This window comes from Camelus ferus, chromosome 7 (genome assembly GCF_009834535.1).
Source record: "Camelus ferus isolate YT-003-E chromosome 7, BCGSAC_Cfer_1.0, whole genome shotgun sequence".
NCBI classification, from domain to species: domain Eukaryota; kingdom Metazoa; phylum Chordata; class Mammalia; order Artiodactyla; family Camelidae; genus Camelus; species Camelus ferus.
The window spans coordinates 18780966-18801437 of record NC_045702.1 but is presented as its reverse complement, the minus strand read 5'-3'; the positions used below and the strand labels follow the sequence as shown (position 1 = coordinate 18801437).

At 40.2% G+C, this 20472-nt stretch overlaps 2 protein-coding genes across 2 annotated transcripts in view; one reads left to right on the top strand and one right to left on the bottom strand.

Moving 5' to 3' along the window:
- The window catches only part of KEL (Kell metallo-endopeptidase (Kell blood group)), a 167016-nt gene that overhangs the window by 25867 nt on the left and 120677 nt on the right, over window positions 1-20472 (top strand). The window lies entirely within an intron of this gene.
- LOC106728443 (prolactin-inducible protein homolog) lies at window positions 13176-17277 on the bottom strand. Its single transcript, XM_014559852.2, has 4 exons — window positions 17121-17277; window positions 15570-15672; window positions 13729-13840; window positions 13176-13378 (listed from the first exon to the last, which is right to left on the bottom strand). The coding sequence occupies exons 1-4, from the start codon at window positions 17213-17215 to the stop codon at window positions 13251-13253; spliced, it is 438 nt and encodes a 145-aa protein (XP_014415338.1). The 5' UTR covers window positions 17216-17277; the 3' UTR covers window positions 13176-13250.

The window sequence follows — 20472 nt, the reverse complement described above, 5'->3', positions numbered from 1 at the left end:
TTGAGCATATATTATATGCCAGGCACTCAGGATACAGAAATGAAACACACAGACCCTGCCCTCAAGAAGTTCTAAGATCAATGTCAATAGCTATCACAGATGTAAAAGATGTTTCCTCTTAAGGACATGATATGTTTTTTGTTATGTAGGTCTCTGACTAAGTCAACCTGTTTGTTTACTGATCAAATTGACTCCAGTGGTTAGGTAGAGGGCCCTGGCAAGATGAGGGCAAGATTATTGTCCAGTATATGTACCCATAAACCAGCCTCTCTTTGCTCCTGGTTCAGCTAATCTCAGTTAGTGATCTTGTAAACAGTTACCTTGACACAGGAAAAAACAATGTAACTAGGTCACATAGCTTTAGTTTAGTTTTTATTCAATGTATGCATAGTTTAAAGAGTCCTATTTCTACATGGCTTTTTACTTAGGAAAAAAAACAGTTTTTCCCTCACTATCTCATTTCCCCTACTCAGAGAAAACCATTTGTAATTCCTTTATCTGTTTCATTGGATATTTTTCTCCCAGTCTCTAAAAAACATACCTTCTACTACCTCCTGAATTTTTTTCCAGGTTAGGGCATTTATTTTTGACTTCCCAGTTTGGAAGATGAGGATTTAGCTCTATTTCATCTCCACACCTCAGCTTAATACCCCCTGCCACATACACACACTCACACATACTCTGTAGCCTCCATGCTCCCCATTTATTTATAATTTTGGTTAAAATATAATATTTTACATATATTTTTATTGAAGTATATAGTCAGTTTATAATGTGTCAATTTCTGGTTACAGTATAATATTTCAGTCATACGTATACATACATATATTCCTTTTCATGTTCTTTTTCATTATAGGCTACTACAAGGTGTGGTGTTGGCACAAAACCAGACATACAGATGGCCAATAGGCACATGAAAAAAACGCTTAATATCACTAATTATAAGCAAAATGCAAGTCAGAACTACATATTATTTTTAAAAGTGGGAAACTTTCAGCAATGATATTAGAATTCTTATTAGACCCAGTTTCTCTTTACTGTTATTTCAAGTTTTCAATATTTTTTCTTATTCTTCATTCCATGTAGGGTAACTATGTGATTTATCACACAAATGGGACACTTTGGGGGTGAAAAAGAGTGCTACAGTGATTAAACTTACACAATTATTTGAATATGAATTTATTGGCTGAAACATACTATTTTTTTGTCAACTGATAAAATAGATCTATTCAGAAAGTATTAAAAAAAATCTTTCCAAAAAAAAAATCCTTGATCTCTAAAATAAAAAGTACTTCCTTATATTGATTAACTGAGCATTGAAAATAACAAAGTTTTCCTATTGTATATTCATGTGCTTTAATGAGCTTAGTCATGTTTATTTCTTATACTATGTCACTGGTATATTTCTGAATAATGTATATTTCAGTATCTCTTTTTATTGCTCTTATCTTTATACAGTTGCCTGCAATAGTATTCAAAGTCGCATTTTACGGCTAATACATTTGAAATTGTTGACATCTTCAATTGGTTCCTCTCTGACTATTAAGAAAGTTGTCCCTGTAGACGCTGAGATAATTAGTGTATGCCGAGAACACTGAAGTATGTAGGTATTTTATCTCCCATTCAGAAAAGCTTTCTTCACAATATTTTATAAGGCAAAACTTAAATACATTTTTCCTGTCCATGATTCTTTTAAGTGTTTCACAAACTTTAAACTCCGCATAATTCTGTTCCTTAATTTTATTTCATTGAGGATATCGCTTTTGTTTCATCGAGTAAGTGTACATTTACGCAGTCAAAAATACTGGCTCTGTTAAAGTATTCTTTCTAGAATTTGAGATATTCTAGAGAATAATTTTTAAAGTTTGAAATGAAATCTTCTATGCCATTGAGAACTTACGGTTTATTTTGTTTAGTACTTTTTTCCCTTTTGCAGGGATTAATGCCAATGCTTTCCTATTTGTATTGTGTTCCAATCATTATAATTTACTGAAAGCTTAAAAAGCTGAAAGATTTTTTGCTCCATTTGTTTAATATTTTGGTTATATATTTTCCACACAAGTAATCAAAATTTACAGGAATTGCTTACCAAAACATTCAATATAATTGTAGGCAACTTGGGTTCATTTATAAAGTAGTTCTTCAAAGACTCAAACATATCTAAAGTGTGACTGATGAGAAGAGGCAGAGGGAGAAATTGTATATTGCCATGCTGAAGTACTTTTTGGTGTCTAATACGAGAGTCATCATACACATTTTGTAAGTCAGTTATTCTGCTAATGTAAAAATATTTGCAAAGCTTATCAACTACAGCTTCTATCTTGATTGGTGAAGTATCTCAGCTTGTTTGAAAGCTATTTGAATTATGTTTGTACCACAGCCAATTTCAATCATCTTTGTCTCACAGATTTCTTAATTTAGTGAGAATATTAGTTTTTAATGTGACAGTGTGCTCCACTGAAATTTGTGTTCATATCATTAGCTACCAAACAGATAATTTTTATCTTCAATATTTACCTTTTTAAATGAGTTTTGATAGCACACATCAGAATGTCAGCTGTTTCATCTTCAACAGAAAAAACTTCCAAAAGCTTTCCTTTGATTTCATGAATCAGATGAACACAATTTAACCATTATTTGAATTAACCAAAATTTCTATTTGAAAAACTCTGATAAATCTGATCTAAAACTGAGGTCAGTGGTTACTGGGGGAGAAAGAGGGGAGTGGAGGGATAAGTAAGGAGTTTGGGATTTGCAGATACTAACTACTATATATAAAATAAAGAGCAGGAATCCTACTGTACAGCACAGGGAACTATATTCAATACCTTGTAATAACCGATAATCAAAAAGAATATGAAAAGAAATATAAATATGTATAACTGAATCACTGTACTGCACACTGGAATTAACACAACATTGTAAACCAACTATAATTTAAAAAATTTTTTAAAAACTGAGGTCTTGTTACTGGGCATTTTTCTTCTGCTAATGGATCTGACATATTAATAGGCTTTTAATTCCTATTTGATACATGCACATAGAACTTGAAATTGAAAATGTAAACTTCGGAATTTTACTTCTTCCTTTTTCATTAGGATGCCTGTTACTTCTTGTCTAATTGCTCTGGCTAGGACTTTCCCATACTATGTTGAATGGAAGTGGTGAGAGTGAGTATTGTTGTATCATTTATGATCCTAGAAGAGAATCTTTCAGTTTATACCATTGAGTCTGATGTTTGCTGTGGGCCTGTATTACATGGCCTTTATTATGTTGAGATACATTTGTTCTGTACCTAGTTTGTTGAATGTTTTTTATTGTGAATGAGTGTTCGAACTTTGTCAGACACTTTTTCTGCATCTATTGGGATGCTTATGTATTTTATCCTTCGTTTTGTTATTGTGGTGTATCACATTTATTGCTTTGGATATGTTGACCCATCCTTGCATCCCAAGGATGAATCCATTTGCTCATGGCATATAATCCTTTTACTAGGTTGTTGAATTAGGCTTGCTAATCTTTTTTTGAGGATTTTTGTATCTGTGTTCATCAGAGATACTGGCCTGTAGTTTGTAATGTCTTTGTCTAGCTTTATCAGAGTAATGCTGGCCTGATAAAATGAATTTAGAAGTGTCTCCTCCTCTTTAATTTTTTGGAAGAGTATTAAAAGGATTGATATTACTTCTTTTAAAGTGTGGTAGAAATCACCAGCGAAGCTGTTTGGTCCTGGCCTTTTCTTTGTTGGGAGGTTTTTGATTGCTGATTCAATCTCATTACTTGTTACTGGTCTGTTTAGATTTTCTATTTATTCATGTTTCAGTCTTGGTAGATTGTATGGTTCTAGAAATTTATCCATTTTTTTCTAAGTTATCCAATTTGTTGGCATATAATTGTTCATGATAGTCCTTTTATGGTTATTTTTATTTCTTGGTAGCAGTCATAATGTCTCTTTTTTCATTTCTGATTTTATTTATTTGATCTTCTCTCCTTTTTTCTTAGTTAATCTAGTTGAAGGTATATGATCAAAATGAAAGGTCATGCTCTCCTGAAGAATATGAATGAAACACACCTTTTCCATATGCACATGAATGCCACCTTTAGGTGTGGTCTTTTCAAAGTAACGAACTTTTGAAGTAGATGCTAATGGTCCTGCAGCAGATTTAGGTCTATGGTTTTCATGTGATATTATTATAGCCCCCTTGATAAATGACAATGAACATATTCATTATCAACTTTCTTGAGAAATGAAAACTCAGTACTTAATTTTTTGTTACCATATACCGTGGTTCTTTGAGCTCATTATGCCGAAGGATTTGTTGCAAAAAAAGTCAAATAATAAAACAACTAAGTAGTTGTAGATTTACACTGTATGGAAAAACTGGCAAAATACCATAGCAGGAACATTCAGAGCCCTCTCTACTTGCTCTGTGGCAGGACTGCTCACCTCTGTTTCCTGTACACTTTTCGCCTAAGCTATCATTTCTCATCCCCCACACTGTTCTTGCCAACTGGTGGCTTGAAGCCTGCATACACATCTCATGTCACAGCACTGCTGGTGGGTGGAACTGGCAAGAGCAGCAGCATTGTTTTCTTTCCTACTGCCGTCCAAGGCTGGAAGTGGTCCCAAGCCACTCACTGATGAGCGCACTTTGCTTCTGCAATAAGTTCCCTGGATTCTTTTCTTCAAAAAGAGTCATTAGTTCTGTTATTTCTGAAAACTATAGGGAAAAGCTAACCGAGTTTTTAGTGGAGCATCTCACATTCTCCTAGAGAAGACCTTGGCGGAAGTCGGAGTACAATGTGAAAGTGCTAAGCCCATTCTGGCATGTTTTAATGCAAATAATCAAAAAATTAAAATATGGGACGGGCTAAACTGGGCAGGGCGCTAGAGCAAAGTCATAAACTGATACACTTTCAGGGTTCTTCTCTAGCTCTAGATGAGTTCTTCAACACTATCTTCTAACTTACAAATATTTTCCTTATTAAGTCAGTTTGACAGTTTATTCCTTTTTTTACATCTTTAAAAGCTTCAGTAAGTATATATGTTTTTGCAAGATTTCTAGTTAGTCATTTTTCCTACCTCTTGTTTCATTTCTGCCTCTTAACGGTCTTAAAAGAAGCAGAATTTTTAAAGTTTAATAGTTGTTTGGTATTTGATTTCATTTTAAAAACACTTTATTGTGGCAAGAACACTTAACATGAGATCTACCCTCTTAACAAGTTTTTAAGTGTACAATGTAGTATTGTTGACTCTAGGTGTAATTTGAACAGAAAATCTGTAGGGTTGCTGTACTATAGGGTGCTCCAGTCCTATGTCCTCAGTAATCAGTCTTCTTGAACACACTGAAATCTTTTTCTTAGTTTGTGTTCCCCGAGGGGCAGACTTTGAGATAAAGATTTGAATGAAGTTTTTTTTTTTTTTTTTTTTAGCTTTTTGGAAAATTTAGGGAACACAGAAAGGGAAACGTGGGTGTTAATCTACTCATAGAAATGTAGTGCAATAGGGAAGAACAAATCTGATTCCATCTTAGATCTGTTCCTTTAGCTCTAACCCTGTGCTCTGTTTCCTCTGCTGAGTCGTGCTGGTTCTGCACCTTTTGTAAAAGAAGGTTGCGTATAGCCTGAAATATACAGGAGAGCCTATTCTCAAGTCTCTGATCTCTAAGGGTATATAATACTTTTCCATTGATATAAAGATAAAAAGTCGCAGAACAGAGAATAACATCTTGCTGGAGCTTTACAGGAACATCATGACCTGACCTATGTGGAGAGCTGCAAGAACAAAGAATTCTGAAACCAAGAAGTTTGTAACAATCAACCACACCCCCTTCCCATTTTTAGTATAAAAGGAGCCCGAATTCTGCCTTGAGTCAGGTGGTTCTCCAGGACATTAGTCTGCCATCTTCTCGGTCTACTGGCTTTCAGAATAAAGTTGTTATTCCTTGCCCCAACACCTCGTCTCCTGCTTTATTGGCCTGTTGTGCAGTGAGCAGAACAGATTTGTACTTGGTAACAGTAGTAAACAAAGGGTATATTATTAAGCCAGTTATTACAGTGGAAGCTTAATCCTAAGGAGAATGGTATAAAACTCGTGACTCACAATTATTACACCCAGAAGCATAAAAGCTTGGATATATCTGGGCCAGTTTCCATCAATCATTAGTTGAGGTTGCTCCTCAGGTTTGTTGGTGTCCCCACTCCCACCCAACCCTTCCAGCCTTCCATGTGTGTGGGCAGAGTGGTCTTCCATATTTGTGGAAAAAAACCTACCAGCCCAGAGGTACAAATTGCAATATTGTGATTTATAAGAAATATATATTTGGTCATTTAGATGAAAATACATTTCTCACATATATATACTTGGCCTTCATCCTTGCTTCCTGGCTCATAGCTCCCTATACCTTTTGAATTTCCTCTGATGAGGGTGATAAAGGTGTTTTTTGTTATATGAATGAGGTAACTTTTAGAAGCACCTAAGGATGGGTCTATTTGCCCCAAGGTCCAACCATGTGATCAGAGGGTTGGAACTTTCAGTCCCACATGTCCTGACTTCTGGGGAAGGGGAAAGGGTTGGAGGTTGAATCAATAGCAAATGGCCAGTGATTTAATCAACCATGCCCATGTAATGAAGCCTCCATAAGTGAAGCCTCAACGAAGATGGGGTTTAGAGAGCTTCCAGGTTGGTGAACTTGTGAGATGGTGGGCGATTGGTGCCCTGGAGAGGGCATGGAAGCTCTATACACCTTTCCACATACCTTGCTCTACACATCTCTTTCATCTCGATGTTCTTCTGTATCCTTTATCATAACCTTTTTATAATAAACCAGTAAACATAAGTAAACTGTTTTCCTGAGTTCTGTGAGCCATTCTAGCACATTAATTGAACCCAAAGGGATCACGGGAACATCTGATTTATAGAGGATTGTTCAGAAGCACAGGAGGCAACCTGGGCTTGTGATTGGCATCTGAAGTCAAGGTGGACGAGTCTTGTGGAATTGATTCCTTAACTTGTGAGATATGATGCTAGTGTCAGTATTGAGTTGAATTGTAGGATACCCAGCTAGTGTTGAAGAGAATTGCTTGGTATGGGGAAAAAAACCCACACATTGGGGACAGAACTATTCTGTGTGAGTGTGGTTGTAGTGTAAAAATAAGGGAGACACATAGGAGGAAAACACAGTAGGGAACATGAGTTCCCTACACAGGTGGATTTTTCCCTATACAGGTGAAAATCTGAGTTTTCTTCAAATATACAGACAATGGCAGGTGGAATTGTTCAGTGCACACAGATATGGTAGCATCCGAGAGATATGGACAAACCACTGACGGTAACTCTAAGGCTTCTTGCTGCAGACACCTGCAACTTCGCCCTTGAAGGATCTCTTGGAATCCAGGGGGTTAATGCTCTGGGAAAATAACTATCAATCAACAATGGAGGGGAGCCAATGGGAAAATAACCCAACTCTTTGTCCTTCAAGTGGGATGTCAGAAATTCCAGTATACTTGGGTTCCAGTTGTCCACAGTTGAAACTTGTTCATCAGGTCACTGTATTTTCTTCCTTCTATTTCATGTTTCATCTCCTCACTGAGGGTGAGATTCCAGAGTTGGATTAACTCACCTGCAGGACAACAAAGACTCTGCTGCAGGTATTAAATAAGATGGGAATAGTTCCTGGCATACTGTAGCATCAAAATATTTAGACTTTTAATTTTTGGTAGGTTGGGATGCTATATGGGTAATGTTTGAGTAATATATGGATAAGGATAATTGTAAGGGTGTGGCATTGAATGCCTGTAGTTATTGATCATAGACAGCTCGAAGAAATGACAAGGTCAGGCAGATTGATGATCAATTCAGGATACAATTTCTAAGTCAGAAAGTCTTCAGAGCAGTTTAAAGAGATCCTCATCTCTTGCAATTTTTAGTACACCTAGTGAAAATCAGGTGTACTGAAAATAAGGCCCAAGATTTCAATGTAATAGTAGCAAATTTTAAAAGGACTGGATTCACAACCCTAGTAAGTTTCCTAAGATAAAGTCAGGACCCTCACAAGGAATAAATGGATTCTGAGACTTTGGGATGGAGATTTGGGTAGATGCAAATGAGACCATTGACTCCAAGATAACCCTGAGCCTCTGAACTTTGCTAGAAAAGAGCTAAGTTCTTTTGCCTAGAGACTGTGCACCTGAGATGGATGTTTCATCTTGTTTCCCTCGAAAGCTGCCCCTACATCTCACTGATTTTAGTCAATAACTAGAGTCAAGTATCAGTTTGGCCCAAGCAAGGGAGGACCGTCCCTGCTGTGCAAAAGGAGGGATTACCCACCAAAGTACTGGCAGTATCTGTCAGCAGGAATGAGGAGGATGTGTGTGGGGATGGATTTAAACTGTCTTGTACCGTAAAATACAAAATATAAGATTAATTAGAAAAAGTTTATTGATCCTATAGAGGGTGTGTTTTCTATTGCTGCATAGCAAATTACCACACATGTCATGGCTTTTAAAAACATACATTTATTATCTCACAGTTTCTGTGGGTCAGGAATCCAGGGTGCAGCTTAGGTAGGTCTTCTGCTTCAGGATCTTTCATGGGCTGCAGTCAAAGTATCAGGCAGAGCTAAGTTCTCATCTGAAGGCTCAATTATGGAAGGGTCTTTTTTCAAGCATGTGGAGTTAATGGCAGGATTCAATTCCTTGTGTGTTGTTGGACAGAGGACCTTAGTTCTTTGCAGGCTGTTGGCCAAAGCCTATCCTCAGTTCTTTGCTCTGTGGGCCTCACCATAATGGCAGCTTACTTCATCACATGAGCAAGGGAGAGAGTCTGCTAGCAACGTTGAAATCATTATCTTATGTGACCTATATAGATGAATGCCATCTCATCACCTTTGCTATGTTCCACCAGTTAGAGGCAAGTCATAGTTCCTGCCCACTCTCAAGGGAAGAGGATTACATAAAGGCATAAATAGCAGGAGGCATGGATTACTGGGGACCTTGGAAGCTACCTACCACAGAGGCCCTCTCCTGAGACCCAGGACTTAAGATTCCTGGCAAAGGATACTTGTAACCAGTTTGATATTATGCTGGGATGGCTCCTTGAAGTTTGGAAGTGTGATGACTTAAATAAAATTATGTGGGTATGTTCAGACTGCCTGGCCAGAGAATTTGGGAGGGATTCAAAAGACTCAGGGAGGTGAGCGTGTCAGAATGGGTATGTTGTATAAGCCCAGAGAATCAATCAGGAGACTTTGATGTTTGAGGAAGCCCAGAAGATACACCCTTCAGGAAAACAGTAAAAAAAAAAAAAAAAAAAAAAAAAGTGCTCGGGAGGTGGGACACTGGAATTGTTGAGTTCAGCGCTGAATGTCCTTCCTTGGTCAGGACTGAGTAGAAAATTCTGCTATGGACTTGGATTCCCTTGTATCCAGGGATTTATAGGATTCTGGCCCAGCAGAAGCCTGGTATTGGCACTTCACTATTGGAGGCAAGTCAGTCGTAATTAAAGTAACTGGCAGCAAGGTCACATTGTAACCTGGGGACTTCGGCGCACATGGTTAATAGACCATGGTGTTCTTAGGAGAAAAAAATGGAATAGGTGGGAGGGCGATGTGCAGTTGTTTAACTTACATATCCAAAACATTCTTGATTGAATAAGCGGAAGCCTGATGTTGGCAAATGTAATGGAAAAATCACAATCTTTCATCTAGTTTCCAGACTGGGGTTAGTTCTCCCAAGCAGAGCCTCCTGCTTGAAAAGAGACTGGGTCTCCTTGAGGAAGGACCTTCCCCTACAACACCACAGCGTGTGTTTGTAGTGTATATTCCCTCAGTTTTTCTCCAGAGGGACGTATGGCCATTTACCAGTATAACTGTATCTGGGGACTGAGGAATATTGGATGCAGGTTCTGAGCTGAGACTTCTCCAAAACACCATCATGGTTTCCATAATAGAGTGGGGTCTGTGGAAGCCAGATGATAAATGGGGTCCTGCCCTAAGTCCATCTCACAGTGAACATGTTTGTTTTTTTAATCTTGTGTCATTTCTCTGGCCCCTAAATGCAAAATTGGATAAATACAATAAGCAGGTCCGGAACCTTCACACTGGTTCCCTGACCTGTGGAGAAAGCACTGTTACGACTGGAAAGGCCAAGTCAGATCCTGTGAAACTGTATCCCCCAGCTAAGATTAGTCGCAATTCATTCTAGTGGAATGGGAGGGACAAGGGTCCCCTTAGAGAATTAAAGGATGCTGGGCAATGGGCTGAGTTATAGCTCTCCAACTTCAGAAGTCTGGTTTATGCGAAATCAAACGGATGAAAATAGGCCATTGTGGGCTACTGTAAACTTTAAAAACAGAGCTCCGGTGACAGCTGCAATGTCAGATGTGGTATCACTGCAGGACAGATAAGCATCATCTCTGGCACTTGGGTTGTGGCTATTGAAATGACTAATGCTAATTGTTTTTTCCTGTCAGAAAAAAAGACCAAGAGCAGTTTATCTTTACCTGGATGGACAGCCATACACATTCACGCTTTTACTCCGGAATTCTATTAGCGTCCTACTGTCTGCTATAATGCGGGTACCTTGGTCATCCTGACATTTCCTAGCACAGAATGCTGGTCCATATATTGATGATATTGTGTTAATTGGTCCTGGTGAGCAGGGAGTGGCAAGCATTCTAGGTGTTCTAGTAAGATATGTGACCAATACAGATATTTAGGAGACTGCCACATCAGTGAAGTTTTTAGGGGTTTAGTGGTCTGGGGCATGTTGGCGTGTCTTTTCCAAGGTAAAGGTAAAGATGAAGTCATTGTACCTTGAACAACTTACCACTGGACAAGTGGCACAGTGCTTGGAAGACCTTGGATTTTGGAGGCAGCATTTACTAGACTTGGAAATGACATATTACATTTTTGGATAACTCAAAAAGATGCCAGTTTTGAGTGGTATCCAGAGCAAAACCAGACTTCTGTAACAGGTTCAAACTTTGGCATGAGCTGTCTTGCTATGACTCAGTTGTGCCCCCTCCAGATTAATATACTGATGCCCTACATCCCTCCCCTCAAGTGACTGTATTGGAGAGAAGGCCTCTAAGGAGGCGATTCAGGTTAAATAAGGTCATTAAGGACTCTGAGTGTGGTCTGGTGAGCGTCGGGGAAGAGGATTCTGGAGCAAGGCTACACCATCTGCAGCAGAAGACAATTTTTTTTGAACAGGTACACATGAGCGTTATGGAAACCCAGTACCTGACCATGAAACACTGAGAAGCTAGGGGACCAGAGTTTCCCATTATGACTTAGGCATTGGCAGACCCACAAATTATATATTTGGGTGGGTGTAGCAGCAATCCATCATACAATGAAAATAGCACAGCTGGGGTTGGACCCAGCTTGGTCCAGGTGGCTTACAATATAGAAAAAGGTGGTTTGTACCCCTGTCAACTACTTCAGATACACTTTAGATTGGACCTGCAGCCTCACGAGTAGGGGAGTTCCTATGTCTAGATTTTGGAGGGAAAAAATAACACGCAGGTGTGGCTCACAGATTAGATAGCCCAACTTGTTTTTGCGAGCTAAAGGTAGCCTGTTGTCCAGCTAAAACTTCACTCAGGAGTTCTTTAGAAAAACACAGCTGAGGGATCATACTGTCAGTGGGTGGAGCCACAAGCAGTATACCGGGTCACTCATTTTGTGTGAAAGGAAAAGTGATGAGGTAAAGATAGACATGGACTCTTGAGCAGTGGCAAATCTCTTGGCTGGTTGGTCAGGGACAAGCGTGGAATATTTGACTCAGGAGGTCTGGAGAAGAGCCATTTGAAAGAACCAATGGATGTGAACACAGAATGTCTGTGCCCATAAGAGTGTTTGACACAGAGGAAGTGTTGAGCAGTTAGGGGACAGGATGACTGGTTCTCTGGATGTCAGCCAGCTCCTGTCCTCGGCTCCTCAGTGCCTGTGTGATGGCTAATGAGGTGGTGATTGATACTCTGATGCTTCTCTTACCTGAAGTGATTTAGATATTGCAGCTGCCAGCCTTTCAACAACAGGGACTCATACTGAGACCTCAGCAGGGTACCGTCTCTCAAGGAGAACATTTGATAGAATAATGATTGCACTGAACCCTTTTGATTCTTGACGGGGGCAGTATCTTTCTTTATTGAGGTTGATACCTATTCTAGGGGTGAATCTCTCTCTCCTGCCTGTAGTGTCTTGGTCAGCATCACCACCTGAGAGCTCACAGAGTGTCTGACTTCTATCTCCTTAGATCAATCGAGTCTTTTTTTTTTTTTTTAATGAAAGTGTTGCCATAATGGACACATGATCAAGGAGCTTATTGGCTTTCCATTAATTGCATCATCAGGAAACTTCTGGCCATATAGCACGCAGGAAAAAACCTCATAAATGAGCAGCGAAGGAGATAAGTTGGGGATCATACTCTTGAGGGTTATGGTGATGCCCTTCAAGATGTGGCACCTATTTTGAAACAATGGCTATTCAGCGGTGCTTTGTCCTTGACAGTTACAGTAGACTGGCCTAGGAGCCCAGGGGTCGCAGTGGCCTCTCTTATCATCACTTCTAGTTGTGGGAGTGCTGGGTCGTAAGGCGCATACAGAAGTAACTCGATTGAGACATGTCAGACGGTTCTCCAGGTGGTTGCACCTATTTATACCCTCCCTGCTAGCAGTGCTGGATGGCCCCGTGACCCCTCCCTCCCCACTAACAGTTGTTATTGCCCAGCTGTCTGAGTTTTGTCTCACTGTGAGGAAACACAAGAGCATGGGCACAGGAAAGGAACGTCGTGGTTAGGAGCCCAGCAAGTCTGAGATGCTGTGGGTCTTTTCCTTGCTCCCCATCAGAGAGGAGCAGGATGTACTAATTTTAGGACTTCAGATTAGTTGAGCTTTTGGGTGGGAGGTAATTGGACTAAAACAGGAGGTGCACTTGGAATCTTTGTTCAATTCTGCCCTCAATTTTAGCCCTGGGGACAATTCTCTCTTTGGACCTTTTCCTTCCTGGGTTAAATGGTGGGAGAATTCCTGTCTTCTCTCTCTCCTCATTTGCTAGGGAGTGAATGCTCACATATCATATCTAAGAAAGTTTGTTGAAAGACTGGTGCTTTAGGACCCGGGGTGTCTGAGCAGATTCAGCACTACATTTTGGGGGAAGAACACAGATAGGACATTGAGAAGCCAGTAGGGAGTTTATTTTACAGTCTACACAGATGCCCACAAACTCAGAGACAGCAGACTTTCCAGATCAGGGTGTTACGTTGACATTGTCCACAACAAAGACTTTGTCACCAGTGACGGGGTACAGTGCCACATCAGGAGGGCATATGTTCTCCTCGGACACAACTTGAGCCAACCCTATTATGGTCGCATTTTCTGGAGAGGAGAAGCGAAGCTGTGTCAGGCAGTTGGATTCCACTCCACCGCCCTTCTGGCCCTCTCCCCCAGGCTCCATTCCCGCACCGTCTTATCCCGCCTCTTCCTGTGTCTGACCCTTGGCTCCATTTCCCAGCCTCGTGTACAAGGCACAGCTGTCACCCCCTGATCCCCCCCCCGACGTTGAACCCCTTGCCCAGACTTCCTCTACATCTTGCGTTTCATTCTTACTCCAGTGCCTTATTCCTTTTGCTTCCTGCCATGTCTTGGCTTCCCCTTTTCGGTTTGACCTCTCCTAACATTCCCCCTTATCTGCCATTAATGCTCCAGTAGGAGGTATGTTTGCTTACCAAACGTTTGTATGTCCCAGAAGAAGTTTCTTGTACTACACAGACAGCTGGTGTAAGCAAAATTACCAGAAGGAAACACAACGTTTGGGGTGGCCTGGATGGCGGTTTTAATCTGACAAGAAGGTGGGGAAGGATTAAAGAGAATAGATCTGGTTAAGGCAGGCTCGGAGTAAGAATTAAGCAAAATAAACATGTTTCAGGTCACCACAGGAAGGGGGTACCAGGGGTTTCGCCTTAACCATCACCCCTTAACACATTTAGCGCCGTGCTCGACTTTAGCCAGCTTTTTTGTGATTCTCTTCATCTGTCGTGTTCAAATTTAACCTGCATTGTTAAAAAGATGTTTTTTTGGGAGTGGTGAATGACAAAGTCTAGAAGTTTGGTTTGAAGGTGTCTCTGGAGTGGGAGTTAACACATCTGTGAGCATCTGATTAGCATTTCACTCATCAACTGTCCTGTGAAATGGATTCTTAAGTTTTCTATTTTTAGCAGCAGAAGAGTCAAGGGGTCACTATTGTTGGACTGTCTTTAGTTCTGGACTGAAGTTCCAAAATTGGAGTACATAGGAAATGATTTAAATAACTTCTCTGTGAACCAAGAGGGTTATCTTGGTCTACTCTGATGTGGTGGGACAAAAAAAAAAAAAAAAAAAAGCCAGCAAACAAACAAAACAGGGTTTAATGTCCCAAGTATCCTGCTTTCCAGCTTTGTGACATGGTATTTATCCCTCTGAGCTCTTTTACCTCTCTAAGATCGAAGTATTGATACTTACCTGTCTAATCTGTGTGAGTTCTTGAGTTTTTGTGCTTTGTGGATAATAAAGATCTTCATAAATGTGAAGTGCCATGTTTATTGTACAAATAAACACACGTGGAATCTGAAAGCACTTGTCCAACTACTACTTAGTGCCCGTTTTCCTCAGCGAACAGACTTATAAAATGTTTAATTAGGTAGAAGATGTAAGTAATGACTGAGATTCTCAGAGAGGAGAAGAAATCTGCTGAAGCCAGACCTGAGAAGAGAAAGTATCAGGACCTTCCTGAAATAGCATCAAAGAAGATCTCTGGAAAGGGGACTTCTCAAAAGCATTTCTAGCATCTAATATATTTGAATAAACATCAGATACTATCTGTATTTTTCTTAGGGTGTTTGGTAACTTTGCAGCTTTCCCTTCTGTTTGCATCTGTTCTCTAAAAACCCTAAGGAGGTCTCGAAGGAACTGGGGATTGAAATAAAAGATAGTGAAGTAGGTGGTATTGAGGTTCTGAAGGCTGCATGAACACAGCAGGGAAAGGTAATGGAAGCAGCGACTGAGAAAGCCCAATTCTTGTCTGATGGTAAATTTCCCAAATGAGAGGGAGATGAGGATTACCACATTCTTGCAGCTTCTCTGACATCTGCCATGGCCTATGGAGTGGGGTCTCCCTGGCTCAACCTCATCACTGCATGAGCTGGTGGCAGGAGGGCGGATGGCTCAATTCCAGCAAAGCTCTCCGATCACTGTCACTCAGTCTTACCCATCTTTGTTTTTATCCCCATTCTCACCACTTTTGTCTCTTCTCCCCTCCCCTGATGAAGTGAAGAGTCCTGACGTGATTAAAACCTCTGCTCACTTATCTCCTCCATATCACCACTTCTCCATCTTTAAAATGGAAATAACAATACACACGTTCCTCACAGAGCTTCTCTGAGCTTCAAGGCTAATGTATGCAGAAGCATTTATAGGTGACTTATTTGTAAGCTGTTGTTTCACATCACATCAGTAATGACTGCTGAAGTTACTTATTACGCTATTTCTCTTCTCTTTCCCCATTTGCCATAACCCCCAATTCTTCACTTACCACCACGCATGGAGTCTCGTGATTTGTAACTGAGAATGTTACCAGATAGTTCGTCGGGACTCCATTTGGAATAATTGTCAGGTTCGCTGAGATTATGTTTGGTCTAGATATGGCAAAAGAGGGAGACACTCAAAGTCAGATAACAGTCCAGGACTGAGGTAACCTGGGAGGGAAGACGGAGTCAGGAGAGGCAGAGAGAGTCATGGGATGCAAGGAGTGGGGAAGACACGGAAGCATCAGTGTCATCACTTGGAAGAACCCCCTTTGCATGACACACACCTGAGGGCTCTGTGTGTCCTATCCGGATAAGAAGAGGCAAGTGGAGGCTAGAGTGAAGGAGGTCATATATTTTGTCAGCTAAATGAGGGCAGAGAACCGGGCTGGAAGATCTGCTTTTCCTTCATCACAGATTCCTGGCTAAATCTCCCCGGTTCTGTTTTGGGCAGGAAGTGATTTGATTGCATGGTCTGCGTTAGCCTGGGATGCTCTCCCTTCCATCCCATTTTTCTTGTGGAATCATTTCAGAATCCAGGGAAGCTCTTTTTTGGACACTAGTAGAGCTGGTGGAAGGATACGTAGCCCTAAGAATTTGAGAAACTGCTTCATGAATTAAGGTTTAGTATGATGATCAAATTAGCTCAGCTCTGTTCATCAACTCACTGCTCCTTGGGCCTGAGCTGAAGGGAAGCTAGTACTAGTTAGTTAACCTAAAGGGGTTGACTCCCAGTTTACCCCGAACATAGCCCTTACCCTCTTTGCCTCTCTTCTCCTTAGAGAAATCTTCGGGCTTGGCAGGTACCCCTTCACCAAAATCCGTATGGCTCCATTCCCATCTGCTAGATACTCCTTTCTCCATATTCTTTCTGCTCTGTGTCCGTGTCTCCCAGAGAACGCCTGACTTCCTTCTGGAACTCATGGTCCCCCTTCAATGCCTCTCCACTCACAAGGATAATGGTAGAACTGGAGACCATCTTTATCACGTCATGGACTTGCTTACAGGAACAGGTCCAGGGAAAGGCAGGGTCCAGGAGCATTTTTCTACCTTTGCTTGATTAGAGAAACATGCTCAGATCTTGGAGACTCTGAGCTCCAAGGTATGAGGCAGATCTTAAGAAGGTGAGCACTGTTTCTAATAAAGTCACAGGGATCATCTGAGTTGGTGGATGAGCACAACCTTGTATGCTGGTAGGGTCAGGGCCATAGCCCCCCTCGTGTAGCTCGGGCATCTTATCTAAAGCTTGTCCCATAGCTATTGACCAAGATCACATTCCTGCTTCTGCTTCTCTTTTAGGGGAAAAGGATGAGAATTATAAACTCAGGGTAGAAAACTGAGTTATAACACAAAAGAGCTGTACGTCACGGATTCAGTAGCCTCCACAATAGGTTCTGAATAGGGAAGAGTGAGACCAAGAGACACAAACAGTGAGGACTCCCGGGATGGATCCTCTTAGGGCAGGAAAATAGTCTCTAGGTTCAGAACGTGGGTTTCTGGGTTGGGAAAAGTGTCCTGCCTGGAAGATCTTCTGTAGGGAAGGAAAAGAGACGACTTACGGCAGTTCTTGAGCTGCACCAGTCCCCAGTCTCAGGCAGAGAATCAGGAGCAGGGCAGCAGGGCTGGTCTTGAGCAGAAGCTGAAGAGCACGCATGTTGGAGGAATTTGATACTCACACACAAGAGGACTGTGTGCTCACAGGGACCAGGATAACTCTTTATAATGGTAGCAGGTGGACCCTGGAGCTGTTTGGGCAGGTTCACTCAGCCAAAACTGTCATACCTTGGGATTTCCCTCATTGCCACCTTGTTTGTTTCTTTGTGGGAAATGTCAACATTTAGCTGGAATTTTAAATTCTGGTAGAGAGAGGAAGGAATAAATTGGATCACTTCCCCTTGTTTCTCAATGTTAGGTTAGAAGTTTCCTGGATCATAAGGATAGATCTTAACTGTTGTAAAGAGCATCATTTTCTAAGTCTTACTTTCTTTTTTTCTTTCTTTTTAAATTGAAGTACAATCAGTTGCAGTGTGGCAGTTTCTGGTGCACAGCACAATGTCCCAGTCATGCATATACATACATGTATTCGTTTTCATATTCTTTTTCATTAAAGGCTATTACAAGATATTGAATATAGTTTCCTGTGCTATACAGAAGAAAAAATTTTAATTGATTTTTATATATAGTGGCTAACATTTGCAAATCTTGAATTGTCAAATTTAATCCCTCCCCACTCCCTTACCCCCTGGTAACTATAAGATTTTTACTATGTCTGTGAGTCTGTTTCTGTTTTTTGGATGAGTTCATTAGTGTCTTCTTTTCTCTTTTTTTCAGATTCCACTTATGAGTGATATCATATGGTATTTTTCTTTCTCTTTCTGACTTACTTCACTTAGAATGATGATATCTAGTTCCATCCATGTTGCAGCAAATGGCATTATTTTATTCTTTTTTATGGCAGAGTAGTATTCCATTGTATAAATATACCACATCTTTATCTAGTCATCTGTCAATGGACATTTAGGTTGTTTCCATGTCTTGGCTATTGTATATAGTGCTGCTATGAATATTGGGGTGTATGTATATTTTCAAATTAGGGTTCCCTCTGGATATATGCCCAGAAGTGGGATTGCTAGATCATATGGTAAGTCTATTTTTAGTTTTTTAAGGACTCTCCATACTTTTTTCTGTAATGGTTACACCAAATTACATTCCCACCAACAGTGCAGGAGGGTTCCCTTTTCTCCACACTCTCTCCAGTATTTATTGTTTGTAGACTTTTGAATGATGGCCATTCTGACTGTTGTGAGGTGGTACCTCACTGTAGTTTTGATTTGCATTTCTCTGATAATTCATGATATTAAGTATTTTTTCCTGTGCCTGTTGGCCATTTGTATGTCTTCACTGGAGAATTGCTTGTTTAGGTCCTCTGCCCATTTTTGGATTGGGTTGTTTATTTTTTTTCTTATTAAGTTGTATGAGCTGTTAATATATTCGGGAAATTAAGCCTTTGTCAGTTGCATCATTTGCAAATATTTTCTCCCATTCTGTAGGTTGTCTTCTTGTTTTGCTTATGATTTCCTTGCCTGGGTAAAAGCTTGTAAGTTTAATTAGGTCCCATTTGTTAATTTTTGCTTTTATTTCTATTGCTTGGGTAGACTGCCCTAGGAGAACATTGTTAAGATTTATGTCGGAGAATGTTTTGTCTATGTTTTCTTCTAGGAGGTTTATCATGTCTTGTCTTAAATTTAGGTCTTTAAGCTATTTTGAGTTTATTTTTGTGCATGGTATGAAGGAGTGTTCTAATTTCATTGATGTACATGCAGCTGTCCGGTTATCCCAACACTTGAAGGGAATTCAGTTGTGGGGACAGATGTCAGATCCCATCTTTGAGGGACCTTTGTGATTATCTCCAATTATCTGCAGAAGCGGACATAGTCTGAAGAACCACTTAGAGAGTTAGGGTGACTAAGGAACTCATGGAATTTCCCGTCTACCATCCAAATGGGCGAACCAGGGAAGAGCTGAGGGTTCTGGCATCAGATTGGGAGTTGACGTCCAAGAGTGAATGAGCTGAGAATGCTGAACTCTTACCCCTATAGAATATCTGAGAGAACCAGAGTGCTGGAACTAAACAGGACCTTGAGACGCCGTAAGGCTAGAGCAAGCCTGGGGAGGTTGCTTTCATCTGTTCATCTCAATTTCATGCAGTATCGTCTGTGGATTGGGAGGGGCAGCTCTCAAGCTCCCCGTGCTGTGCAGCAGGTCTTCTCTTCCTGGGTCGCTCTGCCTTTCATCTCTGTTTTCTCAAAACTCATTAAATTTCTTTCTCTTTCCCCCCTTCCTTCCATTAATTTAGTTATTTTTCAATTAAATATATATTCTCATAGTGAAAAAAACCAAAATTACATAAAGGATGAACACTGACGCTTAAGGCCTCAGCTCACTCAGCCTCCTCCATACTCCCTAGGGAGTCACTTTTACTAGAATTGTGTATCCTAGTGTTTCTTTAAGCCAGTGCTTTCTCAGACAATGAATTGTATCGTGTACCTAATCTTCTGACAGAGAATTTATCGTGTACTGTCTCTGCCTCACTGTTTTTATTTAACACTATGATCTGGAGAGCTTTCAATATCGCGCGTAAGACTACCTTCAGTCTGTCTAAAGCTGGGTATTTAGTTGTGTATATGAACCATAATTTATTTAATCAGTTTTTTTTTTTTTTACTGGTAAACAATATGATACTTCCCAAACTTTTACTATTGCAAATAGTGTTGTAATGAATAACACTTTCCATTGATCATTTGGCATTCTTTAGGTTTATCTGTAGGATGAATTCCAAGAAATAGAATTGCTGGATCAAAGAGAAATACATTTGTAAACTTGATGGGCATTGCAGAACTGGTCTCCATAGTGGAATACTATTATTGCACATCAAGAGATGTCTGAGGAGGCCTCCCCCCCACCACCAAGTCTCACCAACAGAGAGTGTTATGTCTTTTGATAGTTTGTCAGTTAGATAGGTGAAAATATTATCCCAGTATAGTTTAAGTTTTCATTGTTCTTATTAGGAGTGAAATCTCTTGATATACTTAGGTGAGATATATATATTCTTTTTTTTTTCTTTCAACTAGACTTTTGGCTGTGCCTTCTGAAGTTAGTTTTAGCAACCTGTTCCAAGACAGAAATAGCTGATTCAAAGCAATATTTTAATGTTCTTTTAAAAAAAACCTACTATTTTTGAAGTAGTACATTTTGAAGTGCACATTTTCTTGGTTCAACTGAGGTTGCTGCTTTCTCCCCTACTGTTTACCTTAAGAATTTTTGTAAGATTTAAGAGTTTTAAACCCTTGTAAATCAGTTCTTGATAAATAAGGTGAGGAATGAAGAAAATGGAAAAATGTAAAAACCACT

Coding starts and splice junctions, on each gene's coding strand:
- LOC106728443 (XM_014559852.2), bottom strand. CDS start 17,215: ATGCGTGCTCTTCAGCTTCTGCTCAAGACCAGCCCTGCTGCCCTGCTC. Junction 15,673..17,120: donor GGTGCAGCTCAAGAACTGCC/GTAAGTCGTCTC, acceptor TGCCATATCTAG/ACCAAACATAATCTCAGCGA. Junction 13,841..15,569: donor ACGAGACTCCATGCGTGGTG/GTAAGTGAAGAA, acceptor CCTTCTTGTCAG/ATTAAAACCGCCATCCAGGC.